An 18,365-nucleotide genomic window follows, 5' to 3' on the forward strand; every position below is an offset into this window, starting at 1 on the left:
CATTAAACATAAAATATGCATTTACACGTAACATATTTGACATAAGATAAAACAAAAACAACATGAAATCTGACATACCTGATAAAAAAGGTAAAAGAAAGAAAGACCTCCAAGTAAATAATTTGCCCACTCCAGCTCCTACGACCAAATACAGACAGTGGGGAAGAGGATTAGCTCAACCCACCACAGCTCCCAAGCTAGCAAGGAATACATATTCATGCTATCATTTATGGCGCCTAAAACACATTTATGACACACACATACTACACACTTATAACATCTTACAAAAACAGGCTCAATAATGACAATAACTGAATTAAAATCGCAATCATAAACATCAGGGTGGTTAAATATGAATTATGTGTGCTTTAAGGTGCTGGAAAGAAATGACACCCACCTCTCCCACAGGGGAATTGTAGAAAAAGGGGAGAGGCAAAAGGGGTACACTGTATTTATAGTATTGCACCAAAGAAGAAGAAAAGAATGAGGAGGGGCTCTAACTGATAATGAACACAACTACAGGCTTGGAGGTCCTAAAAGTCAGGTATAAAAGGAGAAGTTTGGGGGTTTAGAACACATTTTGTGTAATTATAACAATGTTATTTATGACTCTGTTACATGTTATCTTGCTATACCTTGTATGTATTTTCTTGCTGTTCATATGATTCGGTGTATTAAACTCTGTTCCAAGAATTCTGGAATTTTTCCAGAGCATCTGTTTGAGTACCTTGATTTTAACTGGATCTAAAAAAGTTGGATCTCCACATCGTTGGTGGGAGAAGATATCAGGATGGCTTTAAAATTTGCAACCACAGATGACTGAATCACCAAAAATTACATAAAGTGTTTCATGTACATAAAGCACATGTGCTGTGCAATGGCCTTTATTTTCTAATAAAAGTAAATTACCCAGTGAACACCTCGAACTGTTTTTTATACTTTATAAAGCAATTTACAAAAAAAATAGAGGTATGACAGTCAGAGTCGCGTAACATGTACACTTTAAATAGGACAACAAGCAAATAAAAAGGTGAGGTGATGCTCCACAAATGCAGGTATTTACTTATTCCGAAACCATTTTTTTGTGCTGATATTTGGCATAAATTAAAAATAAGCTTACAAATTACAACAAAACAAAGCATTTTTACCCCCAGATAACTAATAAAAATGTGCCAAAGACACGGTTATTCTTTTATCACCAAAGTTCCAAATTTACATGTTAATGGTGCAGGTGGGTCAGAGTTTCAATACTGCTTATAATCATAATAAAATTTAATGGTGTTATCTTTGAGATTAACATCTACAGCAGACAACCTGCTATTCAGACCTGTTTGTGAGGGGCAGCCAATCAGAAGAAAGCTGGCTTAAAAGAGGAGGAGCTAAAACAGCTTATGTTAGACAGAGGAGTAACTTAGGAGCTGCGCTCAAGCCCAGTGTAAGACAAACAGGCATTATTTTGGACTCGAATCATACAAAGCTGCTCTGGTAGTCCAAAGATATAAAACATGGAGTCTTTAAAAGATAAAGCTCTGAAACAAAATGTACTGCTGCCTAAAGTCAAACCACGTAACTTTACACTTGTCATTTACTCTGACCGTCCATCTGCTAGAAAATATGGATTATTACGCCACTGAAAACAATTCCAGAAAAACACGTTTCGTCCTAAGAAGTGAGGAAATGTTTGAAAGGCTGAATTAAAGACGTGTTCACAAACCAATGAATAACTTACTGACACGTGGCTGCTTTTTGGTCTTTCCATGTGTTTGATGGCAGTTAGAAAATCATAGTACATTTCCAGCCCTTTTATCCACACCTTGTAATATATCTAAAAACTCAAAACATGAAGGTCTTCTAAAACTAGGACTCTTGTTAACAAAACGGCTCTGTAAGGATTGCTCCGTCAAATCTTTTTTGTGCTAGCTTGAGGAGCTGGACGGTGACTTGTGGATGCTGACTTTCTTGCAGGTGTTGTCGGTGCAGCGCTCCAAGATGAGCTCTGGGCTGGGTCGGGGAGGGATGACCGGCGCCTCCTTCTTTAGCTCGCTCTCCGAGCTGGTGCCGGACATCTCGGGAATGTTATCTGTGAGTCAGAAACAGCAACACGAGCAGGTCAGCCCGGGGTTCGAGGAATAACATTAAAGACCAAGTTCACACTAACTGAAACAGAAGTGTCACCAGTTGTTTGGTTTTAATGGTCTGGTTGAGACTCCTGTCCAGAGGTGGCACAACTTTATCAGAGACATTCTGTAGTTAAGTAGAAGTACAGATACTAGTGTTAAAAAATACTCCAGTAACAGCTGAAGTACGTCACTTTGTTTCGCAGCATGTTTCATAATATAACTCGTCTCAAATGTGTTAAAGCAAACAAGCCTGTTTCAAAAATGTAGGGAAGAAAAGTAAGAAGTAGTCGGAAGACAAACTACTCAAGTAAAGTGCAGATACCTGAAAAGTCTACTTAAGTACAGTAACATATGTATTTGTACTTCATTACTTTCCACCTCTGCTCCTGTCAAATATCGTCCTAATTCCGAATTTGTATCACAAGAACTGTTCATTAATGTATTTCCAAGACTCTTAACACGATGTTTAACCACCACAAACATGTACTCAACCTTCGCCCTGAATTCAAGTCTACCTTTAAACCCTAAAACAAGCTTCCAATCCCCAAACAGGCCTTTGAAGGAACCAAAACGCTCTAAGGTTTACTCTGATGGTTCTAATAAAGATAGCTGGACATCTCAGTGGATCGTTGGCCTCCTCCTGGGACTAAAATGTTCCAGTATTATGAAGCAAGTTTGAATCCATATTCAACCTGTCAAAGATTTTTATGCCTTTTGACCTTCCTCATGCAATCGTATGTCTGGGCTTGGTGTTGGTAAAAGGTCTCTCTGTGGCTGAGATCTGTACATGGTTTTTATGAAGTTTTACCCATTTAATTCCCTTCATTCTTATTGGCTGAGGACTGTCTAGTTAGCGCTCTCTGTTGCGCATCTAACTCGGTTGTAACAAACCAACCATTTTGTTGCAAAATGGGATTACGAGGAAGTCAAAAATCCTCTCAGTTTGGCTCTGATGTGTTTTTATACATCAAATTACCTGCAAGTGATGCAAAGGAGCACAGACTGATGTCCTGTTAGAGAAAATTACAAATATGTGGAGATTTCCAGTGTGTGTGAACATTTTTAGTTCGATTTCCATCATGTGGAGCAGATCGCGTACGGTTTCCCACATACATCCCCCTGTATCAGTTTCAGCCATGCCTCAAAAGCTTTCTGTTTGCAGTAGCATATTTGCTTTGACACCTCTAAAATGAACGAACTGAAAAACAATTAATTTAATAAAAACAACAAACAAAAAAACCTTTTAGCATTTTTTCAAAGACTTTAAAAGAGTGGATGTTCAAACATGTGAATACTGCTAAATGTATGTTTTATTTACTTCAGAGATTTTAAGACTTTTTAAGACAGTGGTGGACACGTGGTCATTACCCTGGTTCTTCCTCTCCTTCAGCGGGGACTTTGCTGCATTCTTGGAGTTCCTCTGTGGTTCGCTGAGCCGGCTGCCTTTCTGCTGTAAGTAGCGGCGGCTGTTCCGGCGGTAGGTTTCCTGGCTGAGCCGCTGGCGAGACTTGTTATGAATGCTCTTGGCATTTCTGATGGTCGATCTGAGGGAGATAAAGGACAGGTGGTGGGTTTGTTAAGTGTTTGGAACAGCTGCAAGCTGCAAAAAAGGTGAGGTGATAGACTTTGTTTCTTCTTGGGTGGAAAACAGTTTGCAAAAGTTTAGTATTAAATCTGAGGCTCTTGGAAGATTTCTTCCCCTGTAACTGGTCCTTTGACTCAAAAGGTTCAACATCCCCTGGATTAATGTATCCTGTATTTTAGCATTTATCCAACCTGTATCCATCGCTGAGATCAAATATTTAACCTGAATCCCTCAGTCCTCAGTGTTTTAACCCAACTCATAATGGGCATCTGGGGGTAACTGAAGGTCACATAACCTGCAAATTGTAATTACACAAAATTGGTAATATTATCTGTTTTTATTACATAGCTGCTGATTTCCTGTCAGCTGTGGCAGATTAAAAAGCAGAAAAATGACCCAGACACCCAAAAATAACTCCTGCAGAGCATTTTCTGGAATTTCTAATTCTATGAGCACATAAGCGGACCATAAAGCAACAAGGAGAAATGAAATCACATCCTGAGGGTTTTTTCACAACTCACTTCCCTTTAATCTGATGTTACACAGTAAAATGCCAGTATGAGAATGGAGGAGGCACTGCAGACCTGGCAACAGAAACCAGCTCATTATGTATTTTAAGATGAGGCACAGACCTGCGAGGTGGTGGCTTCTGCCCACCCGGGTTCAATCTCTCTCTCTTTCCGGCCTTCGACAGGAACAAAGAGGGGAAATATCCAGTCTCGTCTCCTTTCCTGTACAAAACAGCCGTTTAAGAGGAAAAAAAGGTTCAATGAACTTTACAAATGTGGAATTAGTCTCAAACAACAGCTTTTCTTTAACTTTATAACCCTACAGTGCAGCATGTCTGAGAAATACACATTAGGCAACCTGCTTTCTGAGTTGAGCTGAGTGTATAAAAATATATTTTTTATAAACTGTCTGTGCAGTCTGTATGGTGTCATACAGAAAGGGGATATCCCTCATATGTTCATCTCAGGTACACAGCTATGGCTGTAGGCTGTCTTTTTAGGAGGACAAGCTCCAGGAGCTGGAGCTGGAAACAAGCAGAGTGGTTCCATGTTAAAAACTGAGACCGGTGTCGAAGTACAAAAACTCTCTGAATCTGTGTTTTTTATGAATGCAGAGTCTGTGAAATCAAGCGTCTGTTAAATGTACTGAAGGGGCTCTGAAGTGAAGGACTCGTCGTACCTTACGACCCACCACCCGTCCAGCAGCTTGTGGATGACCTCGACAGTTTCACCGACCTCCAAAGAAATCTCGTCGTCCTGCTCCGCCTTGTAGGCCTGGATGGTGATGTGCTCGTCTCCTGCAGTGACACACAGCATTTTATATGAACGTGTGCCTAAAAGAAAGAGTGCCACAACCCACGGTGGATTAAAACCAGAGCTTCTTGCCTTCGTAGTTGGGTTCAACGTCCTCGGCCTCGTCCGGTCCATCCAGAGGCTCCAGGTATGACGCGGGAATCCAGCCTCGCTTTGACTCATACTGGCAGAACCACCAACCTGATCACAGCAGGAACATCAAGCGTCACTCAGTAAGGCTTGAAATTCGAGACCAACATAAATTATTCAGCTAAGTGTTTACTGAGGTCAGCGTTAAAGTGAGAAGATGGGTTGTTTTCTATTGGCTTAAAAATAAACCCCCCGGTGGCCATGAGGAAGAATGCACATTCAAGACGCTTCTGCACTGGCTTCACCTTTCAGACCTTCTTTTATATATACGGTGTGTGATACTGTGACTGGAAACACTGCAGATTCTGGACCAAAGTGGCATAATTTAGAAGTAGGAAACAAGAGCTGAAGTAAAAGTCAGAGTGGTAAAGGTGGTATTTAGATGTCTGTGTAGGTTTTCAGTCATCCGGGTCATGCTGAGGAGCTTGGACTTCCTTAAGTTTCCTGAGGATGTTTCGTTGCTCATCCAAGTGACTTCTTGGATGAGCGACGAAACATTTCTCCCACTGAAAACGTTACGTCCAGATAAACAGAATCAACCTTTTGGGATTTACTTACCTGGATGATTCAGCATGCATCAAGACAGATCACATAAAACTCTACTTAAACCAATTCGAGGCGCAATCAGAGCAAAACTTTTGTTTTCCTTCTGCATCTGCAAGCTACTTTGCAACCTCTCCTCCCCCCCAGCTCCTCTTTTTCAGGCAGTGTCACCATAAAACTTGACTAACTGTGCCGTAACACCAACTTCCTGTTTCTCTAGAATTTATCATCACTGAATAGTAAATCAACAACAACAAAAAACATTCAGAGTATTTGTATCTTTTCATTTTCCCTAACATAGGGATTTAAAATCTGTACCTTTATTATAAACTCTGTACTATGCTGTTTTACGTTTTGTCTTTTTTACCTGCAGACATGTTTGATTATTGTTGTTTTTCTTTTTACTGAAATTAAGAAAGAATGTGGGTAACTAATGTATGCGTAATCCCAGTGAGTCAAAAGCTTTCCTCTAATATCAACTCATCGCACTGACTTCTTTATATGGTCGTTTACTGCAGAGACAGCACGACCAGGAAATGATGGACGTGCTGCTCATAAGAAGTGCCCTTTGGTAGGCTTCCTTTTAAAGAAGAATCAGAAGAAACATGCAAAGTTTTGGCAGGCCAGAACTAAAATGTATATAAAAACCAGATGTGTGGTAAAAATCACTAGTCACTCGAGAGGTGGGGCTAGCAAACCAAATAGCAAGTCTTAATTTTCACCTGATGTGGTTTATAGAAAAAACAAAACAAAACAATCACTGGCAAATAAAAATTTCAGGGAAAAGACGAAGGCTCTAAAATTCAGAATAACAAATAAACTCTAAAAGATTCAGTTGTTTTATCACCGTTCTCATTTTTCTCCACGATTTCCACCAGGTCACCGGTGTGCAGAGTGATCTCATACTTGGTCGACTTTTCGAAGTCCGCAATCACTCTGTAGGTGTCCAAGATGATGGGGGCGGAAATCTCTGAGAAGTCAAACACAAGAATCTGTTTTAGTCTCATTAAAAAGACCTGCAACATCTGGATGATGATGTCTTCCAGTTTCTGAACATGTGCCCAGTAACCATGTGGCCAAAACAAATCACACCCAACTTTTGTTTTTATTAAAACATTTGATCAAAGAGCTCACAGTCTGTTTAGAAACAGAGTTATGAAGGACAATCTTGAGGTGGGATCAGGAAATAGACACGTTGGTCTCTCCAAGTTTCTTTGCAGCCCACCCTTTCCTCAGCTCCTCCCTTTCAGGGTCTCTGATCTAATCAGTGTCACATCTTTTGTCTGCTCTGTCTTGTGCTTTCCTTCACCTTTTAGAAGGACATGGCTGCCATCACACCAAATATAACTGCTGCTTCTGACCATAGTGGTCCTGAATGAATTACAGAATGTAACACGTGAATAATAGAAGGCTGTGAGTGTGAGTGAGTCTTACCGGACGCCACGTCTCGAGCCTGGTCTCTGGACACCAAAAAGGTCTCGGCTCTTTTCAGTCTGAGGAGGAAAGGGTCATTTATACATCGTTCTATGTTTAACTGCCGTAACGTAAACAGAGACGTGCGTGATGTACTGACGTGTTTGGGGCAGGCGGGTTTTCATCCTCTGGTCGGACCTTGAAGAAGCTGGAGAGGTGTTTGCAGCGGGAGATGTGAGGCGGCAGGCTGATGACCTTTTGGCAGTACTCAGCCAGGGTGCTCTTCGTGGTTTCTCTTGACTTCTCGCTTTCCCATAACCACCGAGGAGCTGAGGACAGAAACACAGTCTGTGTCTTTGGGGTAATGTTTTCTATAACAACAGGAAACTGTTGTTCAAAGATCCATGTTAGGTCCTCTTTTATGCTCAGTAAATGCTACCAACTTTTCACTGCTAAACTGATGACACTCAATTTTCTGCACCTGCAATAACTGAGGAAGAGCTTCCTGTTTGGATGATCTACAGTCAGTGTAAAAGATGCAGAGCCTGTGGCTGCAAAGAGACATCCAGCCTTGGCCTCAGTCAATGCTTTCTGTAGCAGAGATGTCATCCATCCATCCGTGCAGGGCTACTGAACTATAAAATGTCACCCCCCATGCTGCTTAATGCCGCATTAAGCAGACAGATGGGTTTTTCCACCCATCTGTCTGAATTAGATGGGTGGAAAAACACGAGTGGTTGGATGGATGCTACGAGATGTGCCAAGTTGTCAGCTATCTTTAGGAATCGCCTTCTTAGTGCAAAAATACTATATTATACACTGTTAAAAAAAACATTGTAAAACAACGGTAATATTCCAGCAGCTGGGGCGCCAAAATACGACCGTGAAATAACAGAAAATAACTGTCCCATAAAAATACGGTTATTTCCAGTAATGAAAATAGAATTAGTTGCGCTAATTTGACGTGGGATCTCGCCTTTTTCAAGTGCTTTTAGACATGAAATTAGGAACATTTTTACGCGATCAAACAATGAAATTACCTATAAACAAGGTCACTGAATGTGGAAATATGAATCATAATACGTAAATGTGCAGAAATATACAGTTAACCGTTGGTTTAAGTAATAATTGATTACTCGGAGATCTCGGACTTTTGCGAGATTTTCCTCCCATGTCCCCTGCGGGGCTCCGTAATATTACACTATTGACCTGTGTTATCTTCTTGAATTTTTCATACATTCGACTAAAGAAACGGGAACAGACGATGTGTTTGGAGACAGACTGCTGGTCCCTAAAGAACCTATTTAAAATTGGTTCTTTGCCAAACTGTCCGTTTTGTGGACACACATCAGTGGTTTATTTGAGTAAGGTGCAGTTTTATGCTTTAATGAACTTGACTGAAACTGAGTAAGAAAGCAGCCAATGTTCAAAATGTTGAAAGATCTTCAGAAAACCTGGAGAATGGCTTTAAACTACAAGAAGGTTTGGCTGTTTGGAAGCAAACGAAACATTTGCACTGTAAAAAAAAGACTCCCCTACTTTTGCATCTCAAACATAATATATTTACAAGATATATTTAAATATATTTATACAGATGCAGTTTTGTCTTGTCCTTCACGTCGCAACAGCTGTTTTGTAATGAAAGTTTCCTAAGAGGGGTGTGTAAGGTGGCAGTTCTGTTTTCTTTGAAGAGGAACAGAAAATGACAGTGAAAACGAGGACTCGCATGTTTCTGTTTAAAATGAAAGGATCCAAACTTCCAAAAATCAGACGGGAAATGCCCTAAAATGTCTCTAAAAGTCTGCACGTCTCACAGCTGCTGTCTTTGCACGCTGTGACCAGTCAAAGTAACCTGTGTGTTGTGTCACCAGTGCAACGCGCTGCTCTGACTCGTGTTGCCATATATTCTTGGGAGAATTAATCACAGTTCTCCCACTTCTTCTTTTTCGTAACGTATTTTTTCTCCTGTATTTAAATTTCACTGTAACTGCTGCTCAAGAGCTGCATTTAGACACCGGCTGATTTCAGCTGTGTTGCGTTTGGGGGAAAAGCAGAAGTGAGCCCGGCCGCAAGAGGCTGATAATCACAGGTGCTTCCTGAAAGCGGAGGGGTTTTACACAGAAAAGATACGACTGGAAATTATTCTTTTAATACTACTCCGTGGTTTCATATGATTACCTGCTGAGGTGTTGATTTTGACCTCTGCAGTGTTACATATAAATAACTTACCTACAGTAGGAGAGCTTCCTCTTTCTTACCTGGCAATGAGGGGATGATTCTGTCTCTCTTTTCTATTTGACCGGACTCGATGGGAAACATGTCCTTCAAAGATTTCTGTGATGAAAACAAAATATTTTTGGGCTCTGACGACTGAACTTTATTTTGTCCAAACGTTACTGAGCAGAGCCTTTATTTCGTGGTGCAGATGGACTTACGTGGAAAGTGTGGATTTCAGGATACGTCCTGTAGATGAGCTTCTCTGAGAGGTCGCTCCATTTCACCATCAGCATGTACACCTGCACACATTTAAAGGCACAAACAGAGGAGCTACTTTCACAGTTCATCAGACGTTTAAAGACTCTCGACCCTCAGAATTGAACTCGGTGCTGTTGGTGATCTTAAAAAAGATTCTACACTCGGTTTTTTTTAGGACTTTTTAGGGCAGCAGAATAAGATGTTTGCAGCCTTACGTAGTGCTGACTCGGGAAGAAGCGCTTCTCGTAGCCCAGCAGCTCCAAGTGCCTGACGTAGATGTTCTCCATGCTGAGAAGCAACACACCAGCGGAGTCCAACTGAGCTGAAAGACAACAGACGCGAAGCTTTTATACTGTGTGTGTGCCACGGCAAGGCTTACTTCCTCTTTGTGAACATTTCAACAATCAGAAAGAAGGAAATTCTGCTGCTTTCACTTCTCAACTGTAATATAATTTTTATGATAATAATTAAGAATAACGCCTGTGTTTGTTATGCTTACAAAACTAAAACAGAGTACAAGAGCTTTCAGATTTACTAACGCTGGATGAATTATTGTAAAAGCTGAAGGAGTCACGCTCCAACCTTTTTTGAAGAAATGCTGAAAGTTTCCCTCGTTTGTTTTTCACAACCTTCCAGAAAGGGAAACACAAACTCCAGCAGCTGATTGTGTGGGCTTTCAGGGGGGCTTTCAGATGAACTTGTGACATGCCAGAGCTCTTGCAACAGGACAGGAGGAACTACCACAAATCCGAAAGAAACACAAACAAACACACATGGGTGAAGTCACGTACTGAGAGGCACGTGGGTCTGCTTTGCCCACGCTTTTCTGTTTACAGTGAGAAGGTAATAAGTGACGGTGAGATAAATTTAGATGAATGAGATCATTTTCAGGCTGTTTCATCAGTAATGGGGGTCATATTTGGAAAAGGCTGATGTCGCTGCTCCATGTGACACATCCTCAGTCATATTGCTGTCGCTCAGATCAGGCAGGACCAACATCTGAGGCTGAATCAGCTACACACGGTATGTTTCTGTGGCTTCGCCTACCCTAACACTGGGGGTCACACAAAGTTGAACCAAGGTGAAAGAGGTGGTTTTGTCAGCATCTGATCAATCAGTTATTGATAAGTGTGCTGGCAGCCGAGCGGGAGATTTCACAGAGGAAGACCAGAATACACTGTGGGAGAATCTGATTATTACCTTTATATAAACATTAAATTAATGTGTTCATTTTTGTTTCTCCCCTCGGTGTGGTTTAATACTCTGAGAATAAAGAATAAATATAAAACGGTGTATAAGAATCTATATTCAACACAGCCCGGCAAATATGTCTGTGAAGGTTCTCAGTCATCCAGGTCATCGTAGTCAAAGGAGCTTGCAAAGAAAAGCGTCTGGACTTCTTTAAGTTGCTTGAAGACGTTTCACCTCTCATCCGAGAAGCTTCTTCAGTTCTAAGGTCAAATGATGCAGATGGACTCAGCAGTCCATCTGCATCTAAAGGATAAAGGACACTCTTTCGAGGATGCCAATGTTCACATTTTGGACGGAGAGGACAGATGGTTTGAAAGAGGAGTTAAAGAAGCATCTATGTCTATCTCCTTTGTCCCACACGCCATCAGACTGTTTAACTCCTCTCTGGAGGGGAGAGGGAGGGGAAACAGGAGGACAAAGGAGGGGGGAACAACTAAGCTGTAGTGCCTCTTCACCTCACTGTGCAATACCTTGTGCAATACTTTTTGTAAATAGTCAACGGTGCAATAGACTCAATACTTGAAATGTGCAATTCACTTGTATTTTTATTTTTATTCCTATTTGTTCTATTTATCCCCTTTGTATATTTTATTTATATTTGTCTCTGTATTTATATATGTGTGTGTGTGTGTGTGTATATATATAGGGGAGACCGGGGATAGTTGTAACATTTTTGACATTTCTGTCTGTAAATTGGAGCTCTTTTAAGGTAGTGGATTCAAAATGTAATGCAAAGTATTTACATGTCTCTGCTATTAAATAGTGCAGCTATTTTCTCTGCAGCACAATTACCCATTGCATGGTATGGCCTCAAACACAAAGAGTGAAATGTTACAATTAACCCCCTAGTCTGGGTTAGTTGTAACATATCCTGGGGTGAAATGTAACACAATGAAATAAGGGTACTAACAAAACATTAACATGTAATCTTTGTTTATTCAACACATGAATGCACTTACATCCATTTATGTAGCTTTGTGTGTGTGTGACAGAATACAGAAATCTAACTTTTGAACATATTCCAACCCCCCAAAAAAGACAAATTATGGAATTTTGTGCAACTGAATATTTCATTAATTTTGGTTGGTCTTCCTTGAGTTTGGCCTCATTGGCTCAGTGGGCATTATAACCTACAACTCTTGCACCAATTTTGAACATAATAATGAAGCTGAAAAAATGTAGTTGTTCACCAGCATCGCAATTCCATTACTTTTTATCCTGGCTTACCTTGGTGTGGTTTGCAAAGTGCTTCAGAAAGATGAGGAAATCTGTTTCTTGCACCCATCTGATTTATTTCCACTACCAGTACTTCCTACTGGTCCATCTCTGACACAGTGGTCTGCATAATGTGTGTGTGGGAACACAAACAGTGGAGGAATTGTGTTGCCAATGGCATTAACCACATATACATAAGCGACCAGTGAACCTCTCTCTGCTGATGTCGTTGCCCCAACTTGTTTAATATAAGTTAAAGTAATAGTGTGGTAAGTTGTAACATCTGCATTATTGTTACAACTAACCCAGACTGTAGCTGTTACAACTGACCCAGACTCCTATAGCCATGAACTAGCTAACATTACAGCCAACGGCTAAAACATTAGCACTAAAGACCTACACAGAATATATCCCCATAGACATACAAATAACATAATTTAAGTTTGATGAGTTTAACTGCAAAGCAGATAATGCTATTAGAAATTGAAATAAAGTAGAAAAACTTACTTTTTGGCATACAAATTACTTTTTTTCATGTTAAATTGTCTGTGTTTGACAAAATGTGCTGATTTTTCACCAGTGATAGCAGAACTGAGTTGGGCATGCACAGGATGAGTCACATCATTTGAAACTTAGCCCTGATTGGAGAAATTGGAAGTGTTACAACTGACCCACGTTACAACTATCCCCGGTCTCCCCTATATAATATTCTGTAACTGTAACTTCTGTCGGTGCTGTGCTTTTGGAAACCGAATTTCCCAGAGGAACCCACCCGAGGGATTAATAAAGTTCTATCTTATCTTATCTTATCTTATCTTATCTTATCTTATGTCCACTGTGAGCGACCATCTTTGAACAGAGGCGGGGGTTTACGACACCAACTCTCTGCCATCTATAATCCAGTTTTGAGATCCTTCCCAGACGCCTTAGCACCCACTCACATCCTGGGCCATCTGACCTCAGGAAATCACATGATAAGGTGGGGCCAGGTTTCACAATGAACTCACCCGAAACTCTGGCTGATTGGGACCCACGCCCAGTTTCACACCTTGGCTCAGGCGATTAGAGGATCATCAGGGGGTCCTTTTGTCCCTCTGTGGGGGGTCACTCCCACTAGGTTTATATCTGGGACTCTCCACCATTTGACCTTAGAACTGAAGAAGCTTCTCGGATGAGAGGTGAAACGTCTTCAAGTAACTTAAAGAATTCCAGAGGCTTTTCTTTGCAAGCTCCTTTGAGTCCGGCAAATACTCTCACAGCCCGTTTGTCGTCTTTGGAAAACACGAAGAAGGTCTCGCACTTTGGACTTTAGATCGTTTAATTTTACTACTATAGAAATGACTGCAGTTAACGTTGTTTCTTTCTTGGTAATACATATTTTTGGCTACGTCGCCAGGTCACACTAGCAGTTTCCGTAGTGTAGTGGTTATCACGTTCGCCTCACACGCGAAAGGTCCCCGGTTCGAAACCGGGCGGAAACATATTTTTATTGCTTTTCTTTTTTATTGTTGATTTTTTCCTCATATTCAAATATATCATACATATGTAGGTTATAAAAAACTAAATAGGATGTACCGACATGTTTCACAAGAAAAACACATCAGTGTGATGTCCACGAATTACTTTAATTTTGATCACACAGCAAGAAACAGCGCCCCCACAAACACGCGTGTGGCCACAAATATATTACACCGGTACTAACAACGTTGAAAGGTTTAGTACATAAGCAGCGAGGTAGTATTTAATAAATAAGGTTATACAGTTTCACATTGGTCTTCCTATGACCTTTCATCATCATCATCATCATCTTTATTTATGAAGCACTGTAAAACAACCACAGCTGACACAAAGTGCTGTACATTGGAACTAAATAATAAAATTACATATGATATAAATAAAAGAAAAAAATAAATAAAAGTAACATATTTAATTTGTTAGTTAATAATTAATTTAAATACAAGATAAAGTAAGTCTCAGTGAGGCCAATAGCCAAAGAATAAAAATAGGTTTTAAGATGCGTTTTAAATAAGTGAAGAGGCCTCTCTAAAGTGGAAGGACAAGTTATTCCATAATTTAGGAGCCACGATAGTAAAGGCCCCATGGCCTCTGAGCTTCCTCCTGGATCTCATTACTTCCAGAAGAAGATGGTCAGCTGACCTAAGAGACCTACAGGGTGTGTAGGCACGACGAAGCTCAGAGAGGTAAGGCGGAGCAAGATTGTTAAAACATTTAAAAACAAACATAAGAATTTTAAAATCAACTCTAAAAGGCACAGACAGCCAGTGCAGGGAGGCCAGGACAGGGTTGCTCTCTTTTACGAGAGCATATAACCATAGCAGTGTACACTTACAGCAGATGGGAAGAAATTAAAGCATAGATCGCTGTTTCGAGGTGCTGCCTAGAAAGAACCAACTTCGCTCTTGCCAGTCACCTTAAATGATAAAAACCGAACTTCACCACTGCTCTAATTTGTCTGTCCAACTTAAAATCGAGGTCAGTAACAACAGGTTTAAAAAAACACACTTCCAAGGGTAACAAATCCACAGACGTGGACTCACGTAGACCGACACCTCTGTTTTTTTTTCATGCATATTTAAAAAGTTTAATGTCATCTCGACATGTCAAGATGAGATCCCACCCTTCTTTATATATAATTGTATTATACATAACCTGTCACTACATATTAAATAAATATATTATTTTATTGAGTATATCATCATTTTGTCGTCATTTTATAAATATAGCCTTTTCACACATCACATAATACAGTATGTTTGTTATACAAAAAAAACCGTCTTCTAGCAATAAGTGTTTCCGCCCGGTTTCGAACCGGGGACCTTTCGCGTGTTAGGCGAACGTGATAACCACTACACTACGGAAACGCCTGATGCTGAACGACCTAATGGAAAATTATGGCCCTGTTTCCACACTTTGTGGCTCTCGCGGGCTGCCAAACCGAAATGTATCAACATTGTTTTCACAAAAACTCAGTGCATATAAGCATACTCAACGTTTTCAAAGGCAGCTTAATGTTTATTATATTCTATAATACCCACTAACTCCTGTAAACTCTTAATATGCATTTTTATTTATTTATTGGTGCTATTTTTAAAATTCACACCATCATTTAAATTTGGATACCCAAATTAAATGTTTAGCTGCTAGTAAAAAACTACTCAAACAAGTGCTGAGATCATTTCTATGGTCCAATCATTTTCTGCCTTCTCCAAGATAATCAGCCTTTACTGCATGCTTTACATCTCACTGGTCTTCTGTCTTTCAGACACTCAGCCATGCAACCCACCTCCCCACTCTGGTGTGTGGAATGACCAGGGTGATGAGCTCCAAGCCTCCATCTTCATCGAGACTCTGCAGGGTCCTCTCCTAACTGCTTCGATGGCTGGGATTGTTTCTTCTATAATGGGTCATCTGAGTTAATTGCTAGATGGTTTAATTTATTTCTGTATTTTAATAAATCATGGGCAGTTTTTCCACATGATCCCTCCTTATTTAACTATTTTGTAGATAATCTAATTAAAAAATATCAAAGAAGGGCAACAAGGTGATAAGAATACAATTTTAACTGCAAGCATGCATTCAGTGAGAAAAATGAAGCTCCAAATCACTGATGACAAACAGTTATTAACAAGGAAAACTGCTTAATACCCGAGGGATCACTTTAAAGTAACAAACAGAAACACAAGGACTGTAGTCACATGTCCAGGGCAAGATCCTGATCTCTGAGCTGTTCTCCCGAGTGTGAATATTAAATATAAAACACTATAAACACACCTTTGTTTTAAAAGACCTTCCCCCAACACATCCTTCAACCACGCACACACATTTTTTGTTTTCAAACTCCATTGCAGTTTATTCCACACCTCAAAACTTGTGTAAGCGATTAAACAAATAAAAGTTAACTGCAATGAATTACACTTTGCAATTATATAAACCACTAACTCTTTTGAATAACAGCAACCAGGCTGTCTCAATGCGGTGTGTGAGTGTGCACGGCAAGTCTGCATGTGTGACTGCGCACGCGCACACATTGCACTGGGACAGCCTGGTTGCATCATATTCAAAAATTTTTTAAAAATCATCCTTAGTAGTTGACGTCTAACTTTCAACACATTCCACGTCTGGTCCAAGTTTCATAGATGTCTACTCTAATATTCCACATAAAGTAAAGGACAAGTCTGCTTAAATTTAACAAATTTCAAGGAGTGTAAGAACATCATATAAAAAATATATTAAAAAACATCTGTGATCGCTGACATGAATTTCTCAACAGATTTCCTCAACAGATGCATGTGTCAGGATCTGTGTCCTGTTTAGCCTGAGAAAGTGTCCTTTAGTGTCACGGTTCTGGGTCCGTTGGACCCGGTATTTTGAGTTTATTATGTTTTGGTTTATTTTTGCATTATGGATTGTTTTCTGATGTTCTGGTGCTTTGTTTATTATCATTATGGATCTGTTTCTGTTATTCTTGGTGAGGGATCAGTTCTTAGGTTTTGGGTTCTCATGTGTATTGCAGTTTCTGTTCAGTGTCTAGTCCGTCTCTCAGTGTCATGTCTGCATCTGGTTTAGTAATTCTTGTTTCTTGTTGTGAAAGTCTTTGTCTTATGTTAGTGTGTGCAGCTTAGCTCCCCCGTCTCGTTAGCCCTGATCTCCCCCAGCTGTGTCTCCCTTCTGTGGCCCATTCCCTCATTACTACCCTGTGTATTTAAGCCCTGTGTTTTCCCATGCTCGGTGTCGCGTCGTACCCTCAGACCCTGCCTGTGTGTTCCAGTTAGTGTTGTCATGTTTTGGTTTCTGTTTTGTTGGTGCCAGCAATAAAGCTGTGGTTTTCAGTAGTGATGGGCAGATGAAGCTTCATGAAGCACTGAAGCTTTTCATCCAATTGGTTCACCCCAGCACAAAGCTTCTTGAAGCTTCATTTGCTCTAGTAGGACACCTACTGGACGTAAAAATATTAGTTGGCATGAATTTGAAGAGTGTGGCCTTTTGCACACAGCCTGTAAATGTCAACAACAGAAGGAGTGTGTAAAACATGTATATTGTAGTGATGCAGTATACTGTGTATATTTATAGTGGCAGTATGGAAAATGATCATTTGGAAATGCTTAAAATGGAAACGATCATTTACTGTGAGGTGTGGTTGGGGTGTGGACAGTGGTTGTGCTTTTGTAACATTGAGGTATGGACAGCTACACAGTCCTGCCTGTTCACATTTTATTCTGTAAAAACTACATTTCACTGCTTTTATGACCTTTTTAGTGGGGAGAACATAGCTAGGATTTAATGATTTAACAAATCTTTTGAATCCTTTGTCCTCCACAATGCTAAATGGCTGGGAGTCCTCAATCACCATGCTAACCAGGTCTTCATCTATTTGAGATTGTTCTCCTGAGGAAAGACAATAAAGACAAAGCACAAATATAAATATCACACACGTCACTTATAACAGTTGTATAATATTGTTATATCATTTAGTAACATTACTGCATGCTATATTATCATTGCATTTGATGGCTCACCTGGTCTTGCTCCACAATCGGTGTTCCCCTTATTCTCATGCAAAGCTCTGTAGTGCCTAAGCATGGATGAGGTGTTGTTGTTATATCCCAGCTCCCTGGCACATAGCCAACACTTCACCTTGTACACAAGTCAAGACAGCTCAACATAAATTGTATTGCACCATCAGTATCATGACAATACATCTTCTGTAGAAATTTACATACCTTGTTGGGAGGAATAAGATCAAAATGTTCCCACACAGGGGAGGACATCCTCCTCTTCTTAGCTGGCTCCATTCTCTCCTGACTTTCTCTTATAAACCTCCAAACTGTCTCCAAACTCTCACTAACCGCAACTCTCCATCAAACACCCACATTTTTGAATAAAGTCTGAGGGGTTTCTATCGCTGTCATAGCTCGCGGCAAAGTTCGAACCACTTCATGAACCAGTCACGTGGTACAGCCGAGCAGCGAGGCTTCGGACGTCATCATTTTCAGCTCCTCCCATAAATGAAGCAAGCCTCGATACGAGGTGCCACTTCTGCCACCCGTCCATCGTGTATCCAGCAGGGAATGTCCCTCCAAGACACTCGGCCTCTCCCAAACCCAGGCTTCTCGTCGAGAAGAGAGTTTCAATTGCATTAAGGGACCAGTTGATCAAATCCAGTTCTTCTTCTTTAGGTTTTAGATAACAAGAGTGAGAATGAGAGGCTCTCTCAGGGTTACAGTTAGATGAGACTAGAGAAGGACATGCAGCAAGCAGGGAAGGAGGGGGTGAAAGATGCATCTGCCTCCT

General features: G+C 40.5%; 1 protein-coding gene and 2 non-coding genes across 3 annotated transcripts; 1 reads left to right on the plus strand and 2 right to left on the minus strand.

The window, feature by feature from the left end:
- Positions 1 to 898: 898 nt before the first annotated feature.
- On the minus strand, positions 899 to 9,925 carry ncf1 (neutrophil cytosolic factor 1). Its single transcript, XM_085421379.1, has 11 exons — positions 9,803 to 9,925; positions 9,548 to 9,628; positions 9,371 to 9,446; positions 7,273 to 7,441; positions 7,134 to 7,192; positions 6,547 to 6,669; positions 5,100 to 5,207; positions 4,894 to 5,011; positions 4,338 to 4,436; positions 3,489 to 3,664; positions 899 to 2,080 (listed from the first exon to the last, which is right to left on the minus strand). The coding sequence occupies exons 1-11, from the start codon at positions 9,872 to 9,874 to the stop codon at positions 1,917 to 1,919; spliced, it is 1,245 nt and encodes a 414-aa protein (XP_085277505.1). The 5' UTR covers positions 9,875 to 9,925; the 3' UTR covers positions 899 to 1,916.
- A 3,536-nt stretch (positions 9,926 to 13,461) lies between these two features.
- trnav-cac (transfer RNA valine (anticodon CAC)) lies at positions 13,462 to 13,534 on the plus strand. Its single transcript has one exon. It is a non-coding gene; the product is annotated as a tRNA-Val (tRNA).
- A 1,328-nt stretch (positions 13,535 to 14,862) lies between these two features.
- trnav-aac (transfer RNA valine (anticodon AAC)) lies at positions 14,863 to 14,935 on the minus strand. Its single transcript has one exon. It is a non-coding gene; the product is annotated as a tRNA-Val (tRNA).
- Positions 14,936 to 18,365: the final 3,430 nt, after the last annotated feature.

This window comes from Rhamphochromis longiceps, linkage group LG10 (assembly GCF_057381845.1).
Source record: "Rhamphochromis longiceps isolate RC_006_pf linkage group LG10, R_longiceps_female_GT1.1, whole genome shotgun sequence".
Taxonomy (NCBI): Eukaryota; Metazoa; Chordata; class Actinopteri; order Cichliformes; family Cichlidae; genus Rhamphochromis; species Rhamphochromis longiceps.